The 25,663-nt window shown below is 36.9% G+C and overlaps 4 protein-coding genes across 6 annotated transcripts; 2 read left to right on the top strand and 2 right to left on the bottom strand.

Annotated features, from left to right (window-relative positions):
* Positions 1–1,972: 1,972 nt before the first annotated feature.
* Positions 1,973–4,012, bottom strand: LOC117625195 (allantoate deiminase 2-like). The gene is made up of 7 exons (XM_034356801.1): positions 3,983–4,012; positions 3,786–3,895; positions 3,600–3,705; positions 3,384–3,470; positions 2,667–3,017; positions 2,300–2,464; positions 1,973–2,207 (listed from the first exon to the last, which is right to left on the bottom strand). The coding sequence occupies exons 1-5, from the start codon at positions 4,010–4,012 to the stop codon at positions 2,691–2,693; spliced, it is 660 nt and encodes a 219-aa protein (XP_034212692.1). The 3' UTR covers positions 1,973–2,207; positions 2,300–2,464; positions 2,667–2,690.
* Positions 4,013–6,600: 2,588 nt separating this feature from the next.
* On the top strand, positions 6,601–9,705 carry LOC117625194 (receptor-like protein EIX2). The gene has a single exon (XM_034356800.1). The coding sequence runs from the start codon at positions 6,601–6,603 to the stop codon at positions 9,703–9,705; it is 3,105 nt and encodes a 1,034-aa protein (XP_034212691.1).
* A 964-nt stretch (positions 9,706–10,669) lies between these two features.
* Positions 10,670–14,503, bottom strand: LOC117623968 (allantoate deiminase 2). Of its 3 annotated transcripts, XM_034355037.1 has the most exons (12): positions 14,004–14,503; positions 13,819–13,910; positions 13,412–13,515; positions 13,253–13,337; positions 12,999–13,115; positions 12,434–12,543; positions 12,248–12,353; positions 12,032–12,118; positions 11,426–11,668; positions 11,192–11,317; positions 10,955–11,119; positions 10,670–10,862 (listed from the first exon to the last, which is right to left on the bottom strand). In XM_034355037.1, the coding sequence occupies exons 1-12, from the start codon at positions 14,164–14,166 to the stop codon at positions 10,740–10,742; spliced, it is 1,521 nt and encodes a 506-aa protein (XP_034210928.1). In that variant the 5' UTR covers positions 14,167–14,503; the 3' UTR covers positions 10,670–10,739. The 3 variants fall into 3 exon arrangements, with proteins under 3 accessions (XP_034210928.1, XP_034210929.1, XP_034210931.1); XM_034355038.1 differs by lacking the exon at positions 11,192–11,317; XM_034355040.1 differs by lacking the exon at positions 14,004–14,503 and having other exon boundaries at positions 13,412–13,741.
* A 5,337-nt stretch (positions 14,504–19,840) lies between these two features.
* On the top strand, positions 19,841–22,357 carry LOC117623967 (polygalacturonase QRT3). Its single transcript, XM_034355036.1, has 3 exons — positions 19,841–20,353; positions 20,513–20,749; positions 21,091–22,357. Exons 1-3 carry the CDS (start codon positions 20,102–20,104, stop codon positions 22,147–22,149), a joined length of 1,548 nt encoding a protein of 515 aa, XP_034210927.1. The 5' UTR covers positions 19,841–20,101; the 3' UTR covers positions 22,150–22,357.
* The last annotated feature ends 3,306 nt before the right edge of the window (positions 22,358–25,663 follow it).

Genomic DNA, 25,663 nt, shown 5'->3' with positions numbered 1-25,663 from the left:
ACGTTGGCTTGAAACTCTTGATCTCTCACACAACCACCTTTCAGGTGATATCCCTCAAAACTTTTCTTCTTTAACCTCTCTATCTCACTTGAACTTGTCCTACAACAACTTAATCGGAAGAATACCTTCAGGCAACCAACTCGAAACCTTCAATGACACATCTATTTATGAAGGTAATCCGTTATTGTGTGGGGCTCCTCTTTCAATTGTTTGCCCTGGAGATGATGCACGTTCAAGGCAGACTTTTCCTTTAGAAGATCACGGTAAAGATGATAACGAAATGTTGTGGTTTTACGTTAGCATGGCACTTGGTTTCATTATAGGCTTTTGGGCTGTTTGTGGAACGTTGGTCCTAAAGAAGTCATGGAGGTATGCCTATTTTAATTTCTTTGACAACATCAAAGAGAAGGTAGCATTAACAATTGCATTGAAAGTCGCTCGTTGGCAAGGGAGATTATGATACGAAGAGAAAATAAAAATGTGCATGCGAGTTCTGGTGTGCTATTGGTCCGTCTGTTGATGTTGAAGCTTATTTTTGGAACTTGTCTTGGCTTTAAATTGTTGTTTTTGCTAGTTTTTTTTTTTTTTTAATTTGGTTTGGCGTGTTTTGTATTAGTACTTTCCTCACTTTGTCTTTTGGATCTCTCATGCGGGCTTTGGTTCTTGTCGTCCCTTTTAAGTGTTACTCTTTTATTTCTTCAATAAATTTCTCTCGTGCCGTTGAGATTGTCAAAACAAAGAAACAAGAAAAAAGAAAAAAAAAACAATAACGATATGCATGTGTGCTTCTTTCTATCGTAACTAATGTTATATGCACTTGGCATCAATACAACAATAAAATATATCAAAGGATCTAGGATGGTATTTTGACATTTGTTTTTTCTCTTTTCACTCTTGTCTATCTTATAAGAAATGAAGTTAATAAAAAGAATGATTCTATTTACGAAACTATTGGTGCATTTACCTCATCAAATTTTGAAGAGTCTCTCACCACCTAATCCCATCTCATTTACAGTTTGCGTAAGCCACATGGTACATGGTGTATATCAAGTTAATAAAGCACTCATGCGAGAACTAATGCTGATTTTTTTTCTACATTTTTTTGCTTTAGTTTTTTGAATTAGAAGCCCAAAGCTAAAAAGGCAAATGTAGTTCTCATTCTAGGTTCTGCTTTTGCGTTTGTGCATGGTGAATGTAAGTTGTTGATGCTACACTCCACACTCATGGGCGCTTAGTGGATGCATGCATCTCGTAATAATAATAACAAGTTGAGAGACTCGCCTGACAACTCAATCTGCCCACAAGTGTATTGTAATATGAACATGCTAAATGTATTCCAATTTCTAGACGTATATAAATAATGCATTGAGTAATTTTATTGTGGAAATAATTAAGTTTTGAATATAATGAGTGATCAAATCCAATATCTAATCACAAGCACCAAAGGTGTCCTTAAAGATATATGGCTATGAACGTACACTATCTACAACAAACAAGAGTAAGTCAAAAAACAATAACGGTGACACTTATAAGGAGCTTTTATATCCTTGTCCTTCCACCATGTGATGGAGAAGTCTTGCCCTTCTTTCACGTTCTTTGCAGCTCTAACAGCAAAGATGATAATGATAGTGATTAATACTTGATTGACCCAGAAATTATAAACCATCACCAGTTGTTGCAACTTGCACACGCCGCTGGAATCCATATCCAAATTGACATACCAGTATGGGTTTGACGAGTTGGCTTAAATAGAGATGCTTCTATTTATTAAACAAATAGTCTCACCACCTAATAATTTCCATCCCATCTCACTCACGATTTGCTTAAGCTGCGTGATACATGCTGCATCAAATTAAGGAAGCGCTCATGCGAGAGCTAATTCTGATTTATGGTCTACATTTGTTTTAGCTTTTGCTTTTGTTTTTTATTAAGAGAAAATCATAATTGCAGGGGCTTCACATTGCAGAGCATATGATCCCTTAACAGCAGGCAAAAACTATACACAAAATGGGAAATATCATCATATACTACATTATTGAGATGTTCTACTACTACTGTACAGTAATCTCAACAAATTTTCCAATTTACATCTGAGTCTCTATGAATGCCAAAATTGCCAAACCAGACGCCCAAACATCATCGTCCAATACATGCTCTTCAGGGGAGTGACTTATGCCTCCTCGACAGCGCACGAAAAGCATTCCCACCTGCTCCAAATTTTGCAGGCCAGAATTTTTCACAAGGTGATCAACACAAACAATAACGGGGTTTATGATTCCTCTGGAAAGTGAAAACAAACCTTAGTTAAATGAGACAGAGCCATTGCATCATGTCCTGCTCCGCTCATCAAAACAGGAACTTCATCCTGAATTTCGGCACCTGTCATTCTCTTCAGTCCAATATAAGTTGCAGACTTTAGCTTTGAACTCAACTCAGAATCACAAATGACTGCATCTGCATCATGCTGAAAAAATACAACGCATATAAGTATAAGGTTAAGCAGCCTGCAAAATGATGGACTAGGAAACAAAAGTCCCTCACCTTACGATTCATTGTACAAAAACTGAACGTTTATCACATATTTGATACATTCGGTTAGAAAATTCATAAACCACAGCTTCACGTCCCATATCATCTATAGTGCGCAAATCTACGGTGAACGTTACCTGAAATCAAGAAGTTCATTTTCGTTACATATTTTGACAATTGAATGACAATAAACCCCATTTGAGCAGGCTGGCGACTTTAGCAGTGTCAAGAGATGAACTTCTTGCCTGGCCTGGAATGACATTGCTTGCACTTGGCCAAGTTGATATCTCTCCAACGGTACAAACTAGTGAAGTTGAAAGTGATTTCATTGAGAAACTTTTACAATGGCCATCAAAAGACAGAAAATCTTGAGGATGTTTACATAAACTTTCTAATAACACAATCGCTTCAGCGGCAGCGGCCATAGGGTCATGTCGCATAGACATTGGCACTGTTCCAGCATGCCCCTGAGAGCCTCTCATTGTAACCTACAATATTGATGCACATGGGATTGCTCAATCAAGATAAGAAGCTAAAGTGCTAGCTCAGACAGCAAGGTATCCATGATGAAAGAGTCCAAAAATTACATGTAAAGAGCCGTCGTATAGATCGTGTACTGACGACAGGGATCTGCTATAAATTTTACCCTTATGTGAGTTATGGAAATACATGTGGCTCATGAGACTTATGCTATTTATCTTATTATTATCCCCATTTTGAATATTTTACAAATGAAGAAAATAATCTGCAGCTGCAAAATAAAATTCTGAACAATGAAACAATTTCATCTTTTTGTGAATCAAATGAACCATAATTTAGACATGCAACTATGCAAGCTGAAACACTTCATATACCTTTAGTCGTGTCTGTCCAGCTATGCCTTTAACCACTGCTAGAGGAAAGCCAACCCATTCTAGTACAGGTCCTTGTTCAATATGAATCTGCAACATGAACCAATTGCAAGGCATGAAGTCAGAAATTTAAAACAACTTACAAGTTCATGGTGCTGAGTTTTATTGTTGTTTTCGGATAGGATACTCTAATACAGGTTTGTCTATAGGCCATCATACCTCAACATAACCCCAGACTGACTTCGGGTCATATTTGAGCTGCAACAAGTTCTCCTCTGTAATTTCTATGGAGTTCTTCTTAAGAGCATCTTGAATTGTTACATCACTGTACAAGGATTACACATAAATACATTGCTAATGAGTAGTATTGCAAACAGATATATGATGGGATTTGTCCAAGGAAACCTTTTATCGGTTATTTTAAGTGCGGAAACTGGCAAAATTCCGGCTACAGCAGCACTGCCTAAGAATGTAGACTGAAACCTTACTCCTTCTTCATCACTAAATGCTATTATCTGCAATGTTGGAAAACAGAAATAACATTAAATATATAAGTAGACGGCATAGCTACCACAAATGGAAGAAATTTCTACTCCTCAGACGTAGTGTAAAACATAAAGGTTCCCTTGCATAATAGTAAGACTATACCACCCTTAGAGTTCAATTATGTTTCTCTTTACTTTATTTTGAAAACAATGGCCACAAATTGTAAAACAGAGTTAATGATGAAAGTTAACTGAAACTGCATAATAGACCTCCCACTGAAATTCCATCAAAATAGATCTTAAACATGTTTTTTCCAATTACAATCATAAACATATGCTGAAATGAGAAATGGCATCTTTTCAAAGTAACCTCTATTCAAGCAATATAATCACATAGCAGAAAAAAGAAGTACCACTAAACTGGACTAGTTGAGACACAATCAAGTTAAGAAGGGATGATGTGAGAGATAATGCTAATTTGTCTTATTGTCACATGCTCGCATTCCTCTTGACAAAGTTAAGGAATGACACATGCTAGCATTCCCCTTCACTATAATAATGAGAGAGAGAGAGAGAGAGAGAGAGAGAGAGAGAGAGAGAGAGAGAGAGAGAGATGTGAGATAAAATGATGAACCAAATGGGAAGAAGATCCATGGAATGAGCTCTCTGTTAACATGTACAGACCATTATCTTATATATTTATTCAATCATCAGTGTAATAAGGCTTATAGAAATGCAGAGAGATTGGCTAGATGAAAGAGGAGAGAATTTCAGAGAGAGAGATTGGAGAAGAAGCTAGCTAGCTCAGCTCCAATATGACATGCATATATTGTGCTCTGACAAAACCGTTAGGAATGGAATATTCCTTAACATCAAATTCTTTTCAAAATATTTGTAATTATGAGATAAATAAAAAAAGTTAAGACTATTACATTCATTTGCATACTTGGACTGTGATCCAAAGCTGCCTTTTAAACTAAGAATAGAAACTTCTTTGTTCTAATTACATTTAGCAATCACACTTATAAACCAACACTCTCAATTTGGGCTTCCAAAGTTGGTTTAGGTTTGATTGGAAAGTAACACAAACAAAAACATATTGCAAGACTTGTGGGCTTCAAAGTGGATATAAGAACGATTTGGAATTTTCAAAAATTGGAAATGCATGTGGATCAGATTGAATAAGAACGTCATCGATTAACGTTCTTTGCAATTGCTGGGTGGAACGCATTGGGAAAAAAATTCTGGAAATTAGCATCGACAACTCATAAATACCAAACGCGTCCTTAAAGATAATGCAATGAACGTACACTATCAAAAAGAAAATAAATAAGCAATAAGGTCAAGGTCTTCCACCACGTGATGGAGAGTCTTGCCCTTCTTTCCCGTTCTTTGCAGGTCTAATAGCAAAGATGATAATGATAGTGATGGGTTAAGGAAAAATGCTTGCAAACTTGTAGAATGGGTTGGTTAATGTTCTCCAGTAAAATAACCATTGACTTGCAACCTTGTAGAAGACCTACAGATAAATTTTTACACGCTCCTTGCCTTGACTTGCCTCCTAGGTATGATTTCAGTTGTTTTTTTTTTTTTTTTTTTTTTTTTTTTGGTTGACCTTGTTTTTTGGTAACTCAAACATGAACTTTCAGTTGCCTCATCAAACTTTGATGAGTCTTTCACTACCTAATTTCCTTTTCATCTCATTCACATTTTGCTTAAACATATTGCTTGTTGATAAATAACTCAACTTTTCCTAGCATATCAAAAGACACGATTCTCTTCTATTTTATTAATGGAGGATTGGGGATTCGAATTTGAGATTTCTTTAACGTTCGAAAGAGAAATACCACTAAATTGGACTAGTTGATACACAACACCAAGCTAAGAAAAGATGATGTGAGAGATATAATGCTAATTTGGTGGTCCAAAATACTTTTATTGTCACATGCTAGCATTCCCCATGACAAAGTTAATTAAGGAATGACACATGCTAGCACTCCCCTTCACTATAATAATGAGAGGTACATTTTAAAGAGGCTTGAACGTCTTTGGAGAGAGAAGAGTATATGTAAGATAAAATGATGGACCAAGTGAGAAGGAGAAGCTCTATGGAATGAGCTCTCAACTTGTGGACTTCCAAAGTTGGTTTAGGTTTTGATTGGGCCAATAACACAAACAAAAACATATATCTATTTATATAAAGCAAAAAGCAGAGAATGGTAAAACATTCAAAATAACAGAAGATGTCTTTGGTCAATGCAAACATTAAGAATTGAAATTATTAATTAAATGAGATAATATGGTAAATTCACACTTCTTGATATTAAAAAAATTAAAATTAAAAGAAAAATCAAATAATGGATTCTATTTTTATGGAACACAACTACCCATTATCTTTTTTTAATTCTAAAATAATTTTAAATTTTTTAAAAAAATATACCTCTCGCAGGCACGAAAGAGCGTGCGGAGAGACTAGTATATAATGTAGACCAAAAAAAAAAAAAAAGAGAAGGATCAGACGATGAATAAGAACCTAGATTAAAGTTCTTTGCAATTGCTGGGTGGGACACATTGGAGAAGTCTTGCCCTTCTTTCACGTTCTTTGCAGGTCTAACAGCAAAGATGATAAGGAAAAATGCTTGCAAACTTGTAGAAGACGTTCCTTGCCTATATATGAGTTCACTCATTGAGTAGCCGTCTGCAACAAACAAATTGAGAGAAACTTTATTTGCATAATGGATACTTCGTATTCAAACTCATTCAACCCTCTCTATATTTCTCACTTTTTGTTCCTTTTGTTTTTGGCATCTTCATGTCTGCACACTAGCAGTCACTTCTGTTTCTGTTTGGTTGATGGAGTTCCAAGCACTGGTAGTGTGAGATCATGCATCGAGGAAGAGAGAAGTGCGCTTCTCAGTTTTAAACAGGATCTCAAGGATCCCTCTGGAAGGCTTTCTTCTTGGGCGGGTCGCGATTGCTGTCAATGGCAAGGGATTTCGTGTAACCGCAATGGTCATGTGGCCAAGCTGAACCTCCGAAATCCATATCCATATGGCTGGAATACTGAAGATCTCAACATCCAGGATCCACATTCATATGTTTGGAGGTATGATGAAAGGTGGGACGAGTTGGCTTATTATGAGGAGTCTTATTTGTGGGGTAAGATAAATCCTTCTTTGCTTAGCTTGAAATATTTAAATTATCTGGATCTAAGCTGCAATGATTTTAATGGGATTCACATTCCTAAGTTCTTTGGGGAGCTTAAAAGTCTGAGGTATCTCAATATATCCCACGCATCATTTTCGGGAGAGATTCCCCCTTCTCTCGGTAACTTATCAAAATTGAACTATCTTGATATTGATATGTCCTCTTCTGATTATGCTACCACAATGCATTCCAAAAGCTTGAATTGGCTTTCTCATCTCGCTTCCCTAAAATACCTCAATCTCAATGGAGTGAATCTTAGCAGCACAGGAGTTCCAAATGTGTTGCATCATGTTAACTTGCTTCCTTCCTTACTGGAGTTACACTTATCTGGTTGCTTGTTTGAAAGCCTTCCACTATCACTACAGAAGATTAACTTCACCTCACTTTCGGTCCTTGATTTTTCGTATAATTCGTTCAATACTTCTTCATTTCCCAGCTGGCTTTTCAATCTTACCAACCTCAGAAAACTTGATTTAAGCGGGAATTCTTTCGGTGGTCCTTTTCCCGATGAACTTGCAAGCCTCAAATCTCTGGAATGCCTAGATTTAACTGAGTTGGGCCTCAAAGGTCGAATTCCCAGAGTCATTGGAAATATGTGCAAGCTAAAGTTTTTAAGTCTTAGTGGGAACGATTTTTATGGTGAGAAAATTGAAGAGTTTTGGAGGAGTTTGTCAAATTGTCCAAATAATACAATAGCATTAGAATCCCTAGATTTGTCTTATTGTGGGCTCGAAGGCCAACTGCCGGACTCCTTAGGAATGTTAACAAGTTTGCAGCATCTCAACCTCTACAATCTCTTTCTTTGGGGTTCAATTCCAGAATCTATTGGAAACTTGTCATCCTTGAAAACACTGGACCTCCATAGTAGCAATTTGAACGGCTCCATTCCAAAAAGTTTGGGAAAACTCTCCCAACTAGTTGAACTGGATCTATCTAATAATTCATGGGAAGGCATTCTAACGGAAGCCCATTTCATAAATCTCACCGGTTTAAAAGCTATTTCAATATCCAGTGAGTTGGAAAAAAAGCCCATGTCCCTCGTTTTAAATGTGGCTTATGATTGGGTCCCTCCTTTCAAGCTCCACGCACTTTACATTAGAGACTGCAGAGTAGGTCATGGTTTTTGGGGATTGCTTCAATCTCAAACTGAACTAGTATATGTCAGCCTTCATAATACTTTCATCTCGGGTTCCATATCAGAGGAATGGTTGTCGGAGATATCTTCTCAAGTCAAACTTTTGGATTTATCTTACAACAACTTCAGTGGAAGGCTTCCATTACAATTGAAGTTTCCAAACCTATTTCATATCAATTTGGGTTATAATCAATTGGAGGGCCCACTTCCAATTTGGCCCACGAATGCCTCCGTCTTAGATCTTCAAAGCAATTTATTTTCCGGGCAAATTCCCTCCAATTTAGATCAATTTATGCCCAAATTGACTCAACTTGATGTTTCTGAGAATCATTTGAATGGTACTATTCCACTCTCTATTTGCAACCTGAAGGGTATGGAAGTCATTTCGCTAAGAAACAATCAACTATTTGGAGAGTTCCCTCAAAGGTGGAGTTTGTGGAGCAGAATATATACTATTGATGTCTCACACAACAATCTTTCTGGCAATATTCCGAGTTCAATGGGTATCCCAAGTTCTATTCAATATTTTAAGGTGAATAATAATAATTTTGGTGGTGAGATTCCTTTTTCCTTGCAAAATTGCACTGATTTGATCATGCTTAATCTTGGAGACAACAAATTCACTGGAAACATACCTTTATGGCTTGGATCAAAAGTATCAGGATTGATAGTGTTACAACTGCGATCCAACCTTTTAAGTGGGCATATCCCTCACCATTTCTGCAATCTTGTCAGCCTTCGCGTCCTAGACCTTTCTCACAACAACTTTTCAGGGACCATTCCCAAGTGTTTGAAAAATATGCGTGCTCTTGTTGAAGTTGAGGCTGAAGGCGTGGGTTTCTCAATCCAAGGAAAAACAACAATAACGTCAAAAGGGAAAGAGCTCGAATATGGAGATGACCAGTTAGCCTCGTGGGGAAACTTGATTGATTTTTCGTCAAACAATTTTGAAGGTGAAATCCCTGAACAAATAGGCAGTATGGTTGAATTGAGTACGTTGAACTTGTCAATGAATCAATTAACTGGAGAGATTCCTTCAAGCATCGGAAAATTATGTCTTCTTGAAACTCTTGATCTCTCACACAACCTGCTTTCAGGACATATCCCTCAAAACTTTTCTTCTTTAACCTTCTTATCTCACTTGAACTTATCTTACAACAACTTGATTGGAAAAATACCTTCAGGAAACCAACTCCAAACCCTCGATGATCCATCCATTTATGAACACAATCCGTCACTGTGTGGGGCTCCTCTTTCATCTGTATGCCCTACAGATGACACAAAAACAGGACAAACTTTTTATATAGAAGATCACAGTAAAGATGAAAAGGAAAGGTTTTGGTTTTACATCAGCATGGCACTTGGTTTCATCATAGGCTTTTGGGTTGTTTGTGGAACATTGGTCCTTAAAAAGTCATGGAGGTATGCCTATTTTAATTTCCTTGACAACGTCAAAGAGAAGGTAGCATTAACAATTACATTGAAAGTAGCTCGTTGACAAGGGAGATTGTGATACGAAGAGAAAATAAAAATGTGCATGCATGTTCTGGTGGGCTACTGGTCCTCCTGTTGCTGCTGAAGCTTACTTTTGGAACTTGTCTTAGCTTTTAAATTGTTGCTTTTCCTAGTTTTTTATTTGGTTTGGCTTGTTTTGTATTAGTATGGGGCTTTGGTTCTTGTTGTCCCTTCTAGGTGTTACCCTTTTATTTTTTCAATAAATTTCTCTTGTGCCGTCGAGATTGACAAAACAAAGAAAAAAAAAAAGATGCATTTGTGCTTCTTTCTGTCGTAACAAATGTAATATGCACTTGTGGTCGATAAAATAAATCAAAAGAACTAGGATGGTATGTTTCTTTTGTTTTTTCTCTTTTTCACTCTTGTCTATCTTATAAGAAATGAAGTTAAAAAGAGAGACTTCTATTTATGAAACTATTGGTGCGTTTACCTCATCAAATTTTATAGTCTCTCACCACCTAATTTCTATCCCATCTCATTCACAGTTTGCTTAAGCCGCATGATACATGCTGATTTTTTGCTGATTTGTGAGAGCTAATGCTGATCTGTGGTCTACATTTTTTTCTTTTGGTTTTTAATTAAGAATCCCACAGCTCAAAAAGCAAATGTAGTTCTCATTCTAGGTTCAGCAAATGCAATTTAAGTCTGTTTGTTTTGAATTTTCAAAAATTGGAAATGCTTTAAGATCAGACGAGGAGCTTTTATGTATGTCCTTATTCTTTCACGTTCTTTGCAATTTCTGGTTGCTTTTAATTATCCAAATCTGAGAGTGTTTAATTATCCAACTTTTATATAATATATTTGAAAGGAAATATTTATCCTCATTTCTATAGTGAAGTGGCAAGTGAAAATCATGGTTGCAGGGGCTTCAAATTGCAGAGCATATGATCCCATAATAGCAGGAAAAAAACTACAGACAAAATGGAAAAAAACTATAGACAAAATGGCAAATATCATCATATACTACATTATTAAGATGTTCTACTACTGTACACTAATGTCAACTAATTTTCCACTTCACATCTGAGTCTCTATGAAGGCCAAAATTGCCAAACCAGACGCCCAAACATCAACATCCAATACATGCTCTTCAGGGGAGTGACTTATGCCTCCTCGACAGCGCACAAAAAGCATTCCCACCTGCTCCCAATTTTGCAGGCCAGAATTTTTCACACGGTGATCAACACAAACAATAACATGGTTTATGATTCATCTGGAAAGTGAAAACAAACCTTGGTTAAATGAGACAGAGCCATTGCATCATGTCCTGCTCCGCTCATCACAACAGGAATTTCATCCTGAATGGCACCACCTGTCATTCTCTTGAGTCCAATATAAGTTGCAGACTTTAGCTTTGAACTCAACTCAGAATCACAAATGACTGCATCTGCATCATGCTGCAAAAATACAAGGCATATCGGGTTAAGCAGCCTGCAAAATGATGGGACTAGGATACGAAAGTCCCTCACCTTACGATCAATTGTACAAGAAACTGAACGTTTATCACATATTTGATACATTCGGTTAGAAAATTCATAAACAACAGCTTCACGTCCCATATCATCTATAGTGCGCAAATCTACGGTGAACGTTACCTGAAATCAAGAAGTTCATTTTCGTTACATATTTTGACAATTGAATGACAATAAACCCCATTTGAGCAGGCTGGCGACTTTAGCAGTGTCAAGAGATGAACTTCTTGCCTGGCCTGGAATGACATTGCTTGCACTTGGCCAAGTTGATATCTCTCCAACAGTACAAACTAGTGAAGTTGAAAGTGATTTCATTGAGAAACTTTTACAATGGCCATCAAAAGGCAGAAAATCTTGAGGATGTTTACATAAACTTTCTAATAACACAATCGCTTCAGCGGCAGCGGCCATAGGGTCATGTCGCATAGACATTGGCACTGTTCCAGCATGCCCCTGAGAGCCTCTCATTGTAACCTACAATATTGATGCACATGGGATTGCTCAATCAAGATAAGAAGCTAAAGTGCTAGCTCAGACAGTAAGGTATCCATGATGAAAGAGTCCAAAAATTACATGTAAAGAGCCATCGTATAGATCGTGTACTGACAGGGATCTGCTATAAATTTTACCCTTATGTGAGTTATGGAAATACATGTGGCTCATGAGACTTATGCTATTTATCTTATTATTATCCCCATTTTGAATATTTTACAAATGAAGAAAATAATCTGCAGCTGCAAAATAAAATTCTGAACAATGAAACAATTTCATCTTTTTGTGAATCAAATGAACCATAATTTAGACATGCAACTATGCAAGCTGAAACACTTCATATACCTTTAGTCGTGTCTGTCCAGCTATGCCTTTAACCACTGCTAGAGGAAAGCCAACCCATTCTAGTACAGGTCCTTGTTCAATATGAATCTGCAACATGAACCAATTGCAAGGCATGAAGTCAGAAATTTAAAACAACTTACAAGTTCATGGTGCTGAGTTTTATTGTTGTTTTCAGATAGGATACTCTAATACAGGTTTGTCTATAGGCCATCATACCTCAACATAACCCCAGACTGACTTCGGGTCATATTTGAGCTGCAACAAGTTCTCCTCTGTAATTTCTATGGAGTTCTTCTTAAGAGCATCTTGAATTGTTACATCACTGTACAAGGATTACACATAAATACATTGCTAATGAGTAGTATTGCAAACAGATGTATGATGGGATTTGTCCAAGGAAACCTTTTATCGGTTATTTTAAGTGCTGAAACTGGCAAAATTCCGGCTACAGCAGCACTGCCTAAGAATGTAGACTGAAACCTTACTCCTTCTTCATCACTAAATGCTATTACCTGCAATGTTGGAAAACAGAAATAACATTAAATATATAAGTAGAAGGCATAGCTACCACAAATGGAAGAAATTTCTACTCCTCAGACGTAGTGTAAAACATAAAGGTTCCCTTGCATAATAGTAAGACTATACCACCCTTAGAGTTCAATTATGTTTCTCTTTACTTTATTTTGAGAAGAATGGCCGCAAATTGGAAAACAGAGTTAATGATGAAAGTTAACTGAAACTTCATAATAGACCTTCCACTGAAATTCCATCCAAAGATGTCTTAAACATGTTTTTTCCTAATCACAATCGTATTAACATTTGCTCAAATGAGAAATGGCATATTTTCAAAGAAACCTCTGTTCAAGCAATATAATCACATAGCAGAAAAAGTTTCACAAGAAACTTCTAAAAAATGTTTCAATAATGCAGTGGTATCTTTCCATTAAAGCCTCCATCATTCACTGACCTCAACTGGCCGGCTTAGTTCTCCCAACTTCCCATTGATACTCAAAACCTTCAATGCAGCTAACACAGATATGATGCCTAGTGAACCATCAAATTTCCCAGCATCAACAACGGTATCCTGTTATAAGAAAAAAGGGGGCTATGGAACTGTAAATTACTGGCATCCAAGAACATTATACTCCTTTTCATCATGCTGTATGACATGTGTCCAATTTATATTCAATTAGGAAATATGAAGGAGAGAAAAAGAATTACCAAATGGGAACCCATTAACAGAGCTTCAGCACTAGCATTCCTTCCCTCAACTCGACCATGTACGTTTCCCAAGGAATCAACCCACCTGGAAATCAAGATAAAACATAAGACCAGAATTCCTGAAACACTGTTAGGATGCAAAGAAAGATAGAAGCTGACGTTCTCAAACCCGCATCTTCCATCCATTCCCGGATAAGATTTCCTGCCCTCACAGCCGCTGGGCTCATGAATGTCCTCTCAAGATATCCATCACCATCACTTACCTGTTGATTTAGGCAATAATAGCGGTATTTAAAATTTTAAATTAATCAAGTGAAGTGAGTAACAATAATGCAAAACAACTTTAGGTTCTGTAAAAATTAACAGTTTTTCAATGATCTTAATTTAAATAAAACGTAAAAATCATGGTAATTATAGTTTGAGCCTGATACTGTTGCAGAAGTTGTAACAATTGCAAGAACCCTGCTCTGCTTGCGATTGAATGTACACCTGACAGACATTAATAAAAAGATGCAGGTAATAAATTAGTAAAATAATAAAGAGCATGAAGTCCAAATATGGCATACCACTCCAAGCTGATGGAGTCTTGCCACAACTTCATCCCTCAAAATTTCTGGGTACAAATCGCTCCCTCTGTTTTCATCTTCTTCTCCAACACCTATTCGTATCATTATCAATGACAAATTCATATATTAATCAGATTCTATATATTTAATAATATTCATATTGAGGGGAACATGCCATTAATTACCAGAGAGCCCAAAAGAGGGAGAAATGGTTGAAGAAAGCAAAAGCACCAAATAGCAAACCAAGACCAATGAATTACGGAAACAGCTGGTGAAAATGGAGCTGGGATTAATGGCTGAATGATGGGTTATCTTGGTGACATGTGTAACAGTTGCCATGGCTGCCATCTGAGCCAAAACCAATCTAACCAAGAGAGGCAGCCACGCAACTCAACTGATGCTTAGCTTTCTGCAACTTGAGCACCTTTAATTTCTCCTCTGTCTAATTGATTGTTGTGGTGATGGTGGCCGTGATGACTGGTGGGGGTTGATGTGGACCCACTATTCATGTGGGACCCATGTGACGTGGCAGGATCTTGGTTTTAATATGTGGAGAGCAGCCATGCAAGATGCAGATGCGAGTAAATTGTAAAGTAATAAATATTCGGATCAGGGTCTCACTGCACGGGCGCTGTCAAAAATTAAGATTTTATGATGCGTTACAGTTTTGCAATCCAATTGGGATTCTGTCATGAATTTTCATTTAAACTGTTTTAGACTCACATGATCACATCAATAATTTTTTGTACCAAAATTTATAAATTAAAGGGACGTGAACTTTATACACTCATAAATTTTTTATTTTTTTATTTTTAAGAAATAGAACTCATTCATAGAATCAAAGTAGCGTATATAGAACGATATAAAAAAGTGGCCTCGTTAAAACCTTTCTGAGAGACAAACCCCGGAATACGAAAGAGTACTACAAATGTTAATAGTTAACAAGAGAGTTATTACCATTACTTTCTTTGTGTTTTATAACAAGAGAGAATGAGAGAACCCTAATTATTTTATGAGGATTGAAAGAGACATTGCGTCGCTTTCAAAACAAATACAGATGAATAAACAAATTTCATGTTGAAAACGAATTAAGTGGAAGTGATTGATATTGAATTTTACTTAACAAAAAGGAAACAAGAGTGAGTTGGGTGGCTGCATTGTCACACATCACATTATACCCTAGCATGATTTTAGTGCGATGTCGTAACAACTATGTAATTTCTCTAGTATGATTTATGGGTGCATCTTTTCACAAAGTTCTATTTGATAGGAACGCAATATAATGAATATTCCTGATTAATCTGTATCTTAATATATGCTCATTTATGCTAAGAGGCCACACAAAGTTTAAAAAAATATATATATTACATTTCACAAGAATAACACTGTTTTACTATTTTCGATCAATATCACACCGAGACAACCACACAATGATTCACATGTTTGCCTTGAAAACAAAATCATATATTTTATGAATTTATAATAATAATAGAGATGTTATTGTCAAAATAATGGACAGGTTGAAGTTACGTGAGCGGCTTCTTCTCCCTGAGTTTGGAAATAAAATAGTCATCACGTAAAACCAAAGTTCTCATGGTCTATCTGTCATATATTAGCCCATCAAGTTAACTAGTTTATCATCACAAGCAAGGTCTTGTTTTAACCAAGAGAGAAAGAGCTACAAATTTGAACCAATATGGAAGCTTCAAAATCCATTTCTTTTTCTTCTTTTTTTTTTCCTTTAAGAACTTTTTTCTATTGAATTTTGTTGACTATATATCGCCACAGAACTATTTTTGTTAATTTTAGTGTACACGAAATATTGCTAACTATATGGGTGTTAACAAGGGATTTTTAATTACACATCATTTAATTGTTATGTTATTATTTTTAGTATAAATTATAGTATAAACTACACCGGAGAAGAATTCTCACACAAACACATTACAGTGTCATTAGGGTTTGATTACTGCAAATCAATGTCATCTTTTAGTGGACTAGACTCTTGCTATTTCTAAAATAACCTATGTTTCCATCATAAAATGCCAAATGACCGTGATAAGGGTCTTTCAAAACACTTTGCGAATAATTTAATAATGAGGTTGATTAGGAAAAATTCCAATTCTACAATATTTGTGAATGAAACAAATCCAGTTTCATTCTCCTACACAACAATTGTATGGGTACTATATATGTTGAAGCACCGACATTTTCTCTCCGTCGCCACTTATTTTTGTTTTTTTTTAAGGTAAATATCATGAGGTGTCGGAGCCAGTTTATGCGCACCTCGATTAATCCCCACTCGAAGAACAGAGCCTGTCGCTAACCACCAAATATTGCCACTGCTGAGACTCGAAAAATAAATAAATTACATTTTGCCTTTTTCTCCCAGTTTCTTCTGTAGATTCCCTGAAGAGCATGCATGCAGCAGTTGTATTTTTAATTATGTGCGTTGTGACGAGTATTCCTCTATCAATAATGTATAATTTGTTTTAAATATCCTGCACTAACATAATAACATTCCTAGAGATTCCACCTGATCCTGGAGTAGTGGACCTACAAAATATTCCTTGAGATTCTTTAATGCATGCACCATTGAAAGTGGGGAAGGATAGTGGAAGAAAACTAATTAAATTAAATTTTGACTGCAAAGCTGCATGTTTCCTGTCAAAAACAAATTATATTTTGAGGGCAAACTTAAGCTTAAAGAAGGGATCGATCAACTTAAACAATGAACTTTTAGGCTTAGGGGAAGAAAGGCCCATTTTGAAATAGCTCTCACTCTCGGTCTTCGAGTCAATCCGTGAGCCCACTTTGAAATGTGGGAGCCGGCATGTAATGGGCTCAACAACCAACAACTACTTGCTCTTTATTTCATGGTGCGCAGTCTCTCGTTCGTTTATCTTGTTTCTTATCCAAGAAAAGAATCTTCAATGTTCACTCTGGGAGATGATGCCTGCATTTCATTTTCAGTAAAGGGATATATCTATGTATGTCCCACATGTTCCTGAAAACATGCCTTGTAACGGATTCGATCTTTGTCGAACGGACTTTGCATGTACGTATCCATAATTGATGTAATAAGTACGTATCAACTATCACGTTATATGGCTAGCTAACCTCTTCTATAACCTTTTTCTTTAAATTATGCAAAATAACACATTATTTCACACAAGTTGTGTGCATCTCAAAAGACCTCAGTGAAGTTTAAGGCCACTTTTGATAAATTCTTGCCCTGAGCTTCCAACTAGGTCAAGATTATGCAGCTTAATTGGTAATAAATTACAATTTACAATCGATGAGGATGGTTGTTGCACGCACGATATTTCAAACAGAAAAAAGTCATGCCATAAGCAAGGAAGAGATGTTGGAATATACAATCATTTTCTCCACAATTTCAGCCACTAAAAAATTCAAAGGTGCTAATTAAGTTTGAACTTCCCCTATCTCGTGAAAAATTTATGCGAGTGATCTTGTGTTATTGATTTAATTACCTGATGATAAATCCCATTGATTGGCTTTATTTATGAGTTCAAAGGGTTAATAATTTTAAGTTGTATAGTCCATGGACTTACATATATGTTTTGAAAAACAAAAATAAACAAGTAAAAGTTTTGACTCATAGATTTTGAAAAACAATAATAAAGAAGGAAACTTTGAGGCCCGCCAACAAACATGTCAAATTTGTCTCTAGATTGTATGGAATGTGAAACCCAAGCCAACTTATTCAACTGTTATCCACAACAAGCAGCCAACAATGTAAAGGAGCCTCGTCACTTTTCTTCAACCACTGTATGATATATATATGACGAAAAATCTACCAATTAGTATCCTCTACAATTTTATTTTCCTGTTTAAAACGGAACATCGTCAAAGTTAAAAACTACGGGTCTGTTTGATAACTATTTTTCAATTGAAACTATAAGATAACTATCATTTAACACCACTCATAATCATCTTATAATGTGCCCCACAAAGTTTGCAACCAAACTGGAGTTGCATGTGCACTGTTTGGATGAAAAAGAATCACACATGCTCAAAATCCCCTATGCCAATGCTTAAAGTATACAGTTGGTGCTTTTCTGTATATATTATTATGAACTCATTAGGTGGGGTTGGTGTAAGCCAGAAGCAATGAAAGTTTTTCTAGTTTTATTGTTCTCCCTATAATTAATTTCTTCAAGATGAAGGAGGAATTTGAGGTAACCTCACCCAACAGCATCAATGAAAGCAGCCACCACCACCATGGAATTCTTTTCCTCTCCTCATCTCACCTTCCTCAATCAATTACTCCACACATCATCGTCTCATATAAATATTAGTCAATCATTTCATCATATAAATAGCCCTAATTTTCAAGCAGTAGAAAACTTTCCATCCCAAAAAAAAACCCAAAAAGAGATTATATTAATTTCTAGAGATTAATGTGTCATGAAAAATATCTAGAGATTAATGTTGGAGGAAAAAGAAAATAAGAATATTAATTTGAGGGTTAGGACATCTAAATTCACCTAATTGCCTCCCTACTTTGATTTTCGTGATGCAATTGATATTTGGTGACGTTAGGAATCGACAAAGCATGGACCAAAGAATTAGATTCATATATTTACCTAAATGGAGTAAAAGTACTCTTTGTTTTGGATACATCTTGGTGTCCGTCCACACAGTGAATATGTACTCATGCATGCTCGTGACCTTCTGCTTTGTTCTTCAATCATATTGTTTTGGTGGGTTTTGCAGAGGGACACAGAGTGGTCAAATATTTCATTGATTAGATTAAGTTGTGTAGTGAAATTGGTCTTAATTGGGGTTTGTTCTATGCTTGGCCAAATGCTAGCTATCATAATTTGAGGCAATGGGGACAACACCCAATAGCTTCCATAGAAGGGTTCAATTTTGAGCATATGAATTCGTAAAACTTACATGTCACAGTTGTATACACATTTTCGATAGATCTTTTTTGTAGCTAGCAATATCACAGGAAGCGAGATAGACATATTCGGTATTTACCACCCAACTTCATCTGTTTGTTTAGTTTGATTTTGCTAAGAAAAAACGATACAAGCAATTTTTCCATGTCCAAAATGGAGAATGTTTGTATAGTCTAACCTTTGTTTTCCTCTTACATATTGCATGAATTAAGAAAGGAGTGGTGTACAAGCGTGCCAAGTAAGTTGGAAATGAAAAGTTTGGAAAAAAGTTTGGCTGTCTAGTTTTGTCCATCCCAAACTTACAAATCTATTCAACTTTTTAGAAGTAGGTGTCCAAAAGAAATCTAGGGCTCTAACGCAGGGTGATCCCATAACATCTAATATCTTAGCACCTTACATCAATCTAATAGAATTTGACCAAACCCTTTTATTTTCATAAAGAAAAAACATATTTAGTGTAAAAAAAACTAAACAAATTTAACCCAAATTTACCTTAACATGAGTAAAGTTTGCCCTCAAATTTCTTACTTTTTGCTTGTGTCCAATCTGTAAGCAGATGGCAGATTACATAGACTTTCTTTTCATATCCAAAAGTAGAGAGAGAGAGAGAGAGAGAGAGAGAGAGAGAGAGCGCAATAGGCACTCTTTGTCGTCTTACTTCTAAAACTACGCACCAAAGAAACATGATTCTTTCCAAAAAAATGTAACCACTGTAACCCTAATTGGTTTATTTAAGCACCTTTTCTCAACCCAATATAAATTGAATTGATTAAAAATGTTGATGGAGAATCAGACCAATAAATTGATCAACCAAACCACACCTCAATATTGGACCTCATCCTCCACAAGCTTAGCCTGCAGGTAGCAGGTTGCCTTGCTCTTTAAAAATACCTTTCATCACAATGTCAAACTTGATGGGTCCCTAAAGTAAGAAGTTGGTAACTGCTTACTTTTCTGTTAGAGAACAGAAATTAGATTAAATTAACCAAACGTATTCAATTTCACCCAAAAAAAGAAGAAGAAGAAGAAGAAAGACAATACGCAATTAATTTAAACTCTCATCATATCATTAGTATAAATACCAATTAATACATAGACCAAAAAACAGGCATGGAGGAGGGTGGTGTCTTGTGTATGATCCATAACAAAACATTTCTTCCCATTTTCTTAGCAAATCTTAGTTAGACCCTTCTCTTTCCATGTCCCTTTACTCTACCTTTTTCTCTCTTTCTCTCTCTCTTTCTCTTTCTCCCACACAAATATAAACTCATCACATTAGCACTTTGCCCCCAACAACTTGTTCTAACAGAGCTAGAACAGAGAGAAACAGAGCAAAACAGGGGAAAACAGATATGGAGTCAACAATGCCAAGAAAGGCTCTAACATGGTCGATGCTCATGGGGTTTGCCAGCTTCATCATAATTCATGCATATGCAGAAAACTCTGGTGGAGGTCATCATTTCTCCGGTGGAGGTCGTTTTCGTGACGATATGCGCAAAATGCAAGAGTTCAAGGCCTCGCTTATCCGCCATGATTCAATTTCTGCTGCACCACCACCTTCAGTCTCGCCCTCTCCTTCTCCTAGCTATGTTGATCCTCCACCGGTAATTAATGGCCTTGTGTACAAATCATTATCTTGTTCTTGAATTTGGTTCTTTAGTTCTTGGTTAAAATGTGTGAGTAGTTTTTGTTCTTGAAATTATTTATGTTTGATTAGTCTATTTTGTTGGAAAATGATGGTGGTTGTTATGATGGTGATGCAGGGGAGAAATAGTGCACGTGTGTATCACGTGACATCGTACGGTGCTGATCCAACGGGGGAAAGAGACAGCACTGATGCACTTGCTGAGGCAATAGCAGATGCATTTAGAGGACCAACTGAAGGGTTCTTGATTGACGGAATTGCCAATCTTGGAGGTGCCCAGATCAGTCTCGAAGGTGGCTATTATCGCATCAGCAGACCACTCAGATTGCCTGCAGCTGGAGTCGGAAACCTTATGGTATGCCCCAGTCAATAAAATTTTAAAATTTCCAATTTCTTGGGAGTGTGCTAGCAAAGATTAGTAAATTGGTAGGCGTGAATATTATTGATTATAATCTATCATATAATTTCTAGTACACATGGTTATGCCACATGTTATTCAACGGCTCACCCACGTGGCTAGACCGGGTTCGGCATTGGCACAACAAAGGAGTCACCAATGATCATATAGTCTAACAAGTGTTTTCAAATTGCTAATCAAATACATGGCAACATGATGACTTTCAATTTTCATTATGTATTAGGTTTATGTGATTTGATGTTTCATTTGAGTTTTATTTATTTATTTTGATGAAACAGATACATGGAGGAACATTACGAGCCTCGGATGATTTTCCAACTAATGGGTACCTGATTGATTTATCTGCTTCATCATCACCTAACGAGAATGAAAAAACTTATGAGAGCTCAATTTCTGCACAGCTTTCTTCATCCTCATCCTACAGCTATGAGTACATAACCCTAAGGGACCTCATGTTAGACTCTAACTACAGGGGTGGGGGCATTTCAGTCATAAACTCACTTAGGACCAGCATAGACAATTGTTACATAACTCATTTCACCACCAATGGGATCTTAGTCCAAAGTGGACATGAAACCTACATCCGAAATTCCTTCCTAGGCCAGCACATCACCGCCGGTGGTGATCATGGCGAAAGGAACTTTTCAGGCACGGCAATCAACCTAATGGGCAATGATAATGCTGTGACAGATGTGGTGATTTTTTCTGCTTCTGTAGGTATAATGATTTCGGGTCCAGCCAACATACTTTCTGGAGTACATTGCTACAACAAGGCCACTGGATTTGGGGGCACTGGAATTTATTTGAGACTTCCCGGGTTGACGCAAACCCGAATTGTGAATTCTTACTTGGACTACACTGGTATAGTTGCTGAAGATCCAGTGCAGCTTGATATCTCAAACACTTTCTTCCTTGGTGATGCTTACATTGTGCTAAAATCAATGAAGGGAGTTGCTAATGGGGTCAATATTGTTAACAACATGTTTAGTGGGTCCAATAAAGGGGTTGGAATTGTTCAATTGGACCAATCAAAGGGGCCTTTCAAGGACATTGGACAAATTGTTGTGGACAGGAACAATGCGAGGGGGATGAACATAAAGAGCACAGTTGGAAGGAGGTCTGTGCAAGGCAATGGCACCTCCTGGACCATAGACTTTAACCCAGTTCTTCTATTTCCTAACTTTATTAAGCATGTGCAGTACACGTTAAGCACCGGCGGCAATGCGTTCCCTAACCATGCCCTGAGGAATGTGTCGAATAATCGTGTTGTGATTGAGTCGAATGTGGCTGTTCCTGCTTCTGTTTTTGTGACAGTGGATCAAGGAGTGGCAAACTGAAGCTCATGACCTGAATTTGTGTCGAGATTGACAGGACAGTTGTGAATAGGTCGGGAGATGGATACATTTTCTTTTTGATCAACCACTCTACTTTAGCCAAAAATATTATTATTATAGACAAAATTGGACCATAATACGTTTTACACTTGTAATAGTAGTTGGAAGTACAATAAATCAAATACAATACATCTGCAAAACTTAGCCCAAATGTCTTGTTGATTTGCTGAAAGTTGTGCACTAGAAAATCACCAGTTGGTCAACTTTGGGAATCTCAGTCTCAAGGGCACATTCTTATAAGAGAGGCTTCCTCTATTACTGCAATTTCAATTTACAATCACATTTTAACAGAAGTCAACAACCTTAATTGACCTGAACTATGCCGTGTTTGAACATCATTCAGAAACGATCTAGAGGGTCATTGGGTGCCTTGAGAAAAAAAAAAAAAAAAAAAAAAAAAAAGGTGAGGAAGTAAAACACTCTGGGTCTGATATTTGTTTATAGTCTAAGAAACATGACATAGAATCAGGACAAGATTTGGGCAGAGGTTTCATGGAGTAGGAACAGCAATGATCAAAAGTCCAAGGTTTTGAAATTGAAACTTGAAAGCGTGGCTAAATCTTGGCTATTGAAGGTAGTTGAGCATTTCGACCAAAAAAAAAAAAAACAACATGGTAGTTGAACATCGGTCATTATTCTTGTGGTTAGAGTTGGTAAATCCTACCTACCCAATATCATCGTTTATAGTATTAGAAATCCAAAGCAAGCCAAATATATTAGAGATTGGAGATAGTATGATGATGATTGGCCTCTATATGCAGTTCATCAGCTAGAACTACCCTGCTGCCGCCACTTCGTCCTCAAGTCCAGCAACTCCATTTTCAGTCATTGTTCTTATCAAAAACATTGATAGAGGAACTGCTAGACGTGGGGACGAAGTGGTGCAAGCGGTTCTTGTAGTCCCAACTCCAGTTGTAGCTAATGAAATCATATAGAGGCCAATCATGGTCATCATTGGCATGAGGATGCAGCCCTTGTTTATCTTCATGTCATGATCATCATCCACCACTTCCATCTCTTGTTCACTTTTGTCATGGTAATCCCGCCCCAATTCGACCTCTTCTTCATATATTGTCATGAGACAATGGTGAAGAAGAGGCATAAGTGGTGAAGTATGATCATGAAAATTAAAGCTATTTCTCACTAGATTAGACCCCATTAGCAAGTTATCTTCTTTGTTGACTTCATAGAAATGTAATGCTTTCGATTATAAATTTAATACAACTGAGTAACATATTATATAGCCTTAGGGGTCAATGTAGGCTTATAGAACATGGCAAGAAATAAAAGTAGCTAGGCTCATTAATTTAGCTCAATTTCAAAGTCCCAATTCCACACATATATGCTCTGTTCCACCAATTTCTTTGTGGGTGAAAATGTTCTGGCATGCGGTTCCATGGCGATCAATCTAAAGAACCCTAGGCCAAAAAAAATGTCTCTAATGTACATGTGTTTTTGTGTGAACAATGTCACTACAAAAATTGGCTTGTTTGGTACGTCGGACTGTACTGACTAATTTCTTTTGGATAACATTTATCTGTCCCGGATAGTACTAAGTTACGTCAGATAACAACGGATTGGACTTTTCAAGATTATCAAAATTATAGTAGTTCTAACCAGATAGTCATTTTTTTTATATAATTACTGTAGGAACCACCTTTGTTTGACTTTAAGTAAGCACTTTGCAATGCCATTATTAGAACTCAACTAGATTCATGGTCAGTTTTCTTGAGTAAAATACACAGCGAGGAACTGAAGTTCGATTTTAAATTCCAGAGGCCTCCGTTCAACACCAAATAAATTCCTCGGTACGACCAGCCAATGGCTGCTGGTTCCGCAGAATTGACATTTTCGATTCAGGCAAATAAGAACAACAGCACACAAACATAAATAAAACCCAATTGAAAAAGAGAAAATTCAAGAATTGTTAATAACCCATTTCACTGAATAATCATCTGATCACTCTCATGATAAAGAAACACAGACACGCATGACAAAAAATGCATGACGAACAAAATGGCATAAAATCTGACAGGTATCAGACTGAAACTCTAACTGGTATCACTAATTCAGAGGGGCTCCGACAAATTACAGATGAGAGAGTGAGGAAGAGAGATGCTAACCATGGTAGTAGAGACAGAGGAAGAAAAGAGTTTACTGGAAGTTTCTAAGAGCAGATGAGAAAACTGAATGATGTATTTCTTACTGAATCGTTGTACAGTACAGTATATATATATATATATATCTACTTAGTCTCTTTGCTTAATGAGTACATAACTGTGCTAACAGCTGACAACTAAGCAAACCAACCTCCTAACAATTCTAACAGCTCTAACCAACTCTAACCATTGGGTAAACACCTCCCCTCAATCTCAGTTAGGGTGCCTAAACTGAGATTGGTACAATGCTTAACAAATATTGGACTATGAAGCCCCTTAGTAAGAATATCTGCAACCCGATCACCAGTAGGAATGTATTGAACTAAGAAGTCTTTGCATTGTACACGTTCTCGAACAAAATGGAAGTCGACATCCAAATGTTTGATACGAGAATGGAACACGGGATTAGAGCTGAGAGCTAACACAGACATGTTATCACAAAACAACAGTGGAGGTTCTGAGAGAAAGACATGAAGATCTGCAAGTATCTGACGAATCCAAGCTATTTCTGCTGAGGCATTAGCAAGAGAACGGTATTCAGCTTCAGTGGAGCTACGGGAGATAGACCCCTGCTTCTTAGACTGCCATGAAATTGGATTGGAACCCAAGAAGACAACAAAACCTGTGGTTGATAGTCGAGTGGTAATGTCCCCAGCCCAATCTGCATCACTATATGCAGACAAAGAAACTGGAACAGAAGAAGAGTAAGTAAGACCATAGTGCAAAGTCCCTTGAATGTAGCGCAAAATCCTTTTAATCAACTGAAAGTGAACCTCTGTGGGATTGTTCATAAATTGGCAGACAGTATTAACAGAATAAGCAAGGTCTGGTCTTGTAAAAGTTAGGTACTGAAGAGCACCCACTATACTGCGGTATATTGATGGTTCCTTTAAAGGTTCACCATTTGTAGGAAGAACCTGTGTGTGAGGTTTAAAGGGAGTTGGGCAGGACCGACATGATTCCATCCCAGCCTTGACTGTCATACTTCTGTTGACTGATAAACAGATCACCATTCGACTTATATGAAATCTGTAAGCCAAGAAAGAAGGTAAAGGGACCCAAGTCCTTGAGATCAAACACTGAACCAAGAGTTGTAATAACCTCTTGAATAACGTGAGAGTTTGAACCTGTGAGAATAATATCATCGACATAGAGCAACAATACAACAATAGCTGAATATGAAATCTTCACAAATAGACTTGGATCACTATGTGACATTTTGAAACCAAGAGAAGGTAAGTAGCCTGTGAACTTGGCATTCCAGGCCCTTGGAGCCTGTTTCAAACCTTATAAAAAAA

This window comes from Prunus dulcis, chromosome 4 (genome assembly GCF_902201215.1).
Source record: "Prunus dulcis chromosome 4, ALMONDv2, whole genome shotgun sequence".
Taxonomy (NCBI): Eukaryota; Viridiplantae; Streptophyta; class Magnoliopsida; order Rosales; family Rosaceae; genus Prunus; species Prunus dulcis.
Note: the sequence above shows the minus strand (reverse complement) of the source record. Positions and strands in the feature narration are given on the sequence as shown.

Bases quoted from the DNA above. Each gene is read 5' to 3' on its own strand.
- LOC117623968 (XM_034355037.1), bottom strand. From the start codon at position 14,166: ATGGCAGCCATGGCAACTGTTACACATGTCACCAAGATAACCCATCAT. The intron at 12,544-12,998 runs GTCAGTGAATGA...CCAACATTGCAG, and splicing joins AACTAAGCCGGCCAGTTGAG to GTAATAGCATTTAGTGATGA. The intron at 10,863-10,954 runs GTTTGTTTTCAC...AATTGGGAGCAG, and splicing joins CTCTGTCTCATTTAACCAAG to GTGGGAATGCTTTTTGTGCG.
- LOC117623967 (XM_034355036.1), top strand. From the start codon at position 20,102: ATGGAGTCAACAATGCCAAGAAAGGCTCTAACATGGTCGATGCTCATG. The intron at 20,354-20,512 runs GTAATTAATGGC...ATGGTGATGCAG, and splicing joins GCTATGTTGATCCTCCACCG to GGGAGAAATAGTGCACGTGT. The intron at 20,750-21,090 runs GTATGCCCCAGT...TTGATGAAACAG, and splicing joins CTGGAGTCGGAAACCTTATG to ATACATGGAGGAACATTACG.
- LOC117625195 (XM_034356801.1), bottom strand. From the start codon at position 4,012: ATGCAAGGGAACCTTTATGTTTTACACTAC. The intron at 3,896-3,982 runs GTCTGAGGAGTA...CCAACATTGCAG, and splicing joins ACCTTTATGTTTTACACTAC to ATAATAGCATTTAGTGATGA. The intron at 3,018-3,383 runs GTATATGAAGTG...TCAATATTGTAG, and splicing joins CTGGACAGACACGACTAAAG to GTTACAATGAGAGGCTCTCA.
- LOC117625194 (XM_034356800.1), top strand. From the start codon at position 6,601: ATGGATACTTCGTATTCAAACTCATTCAACCCTCTCTATATTTCTCAC.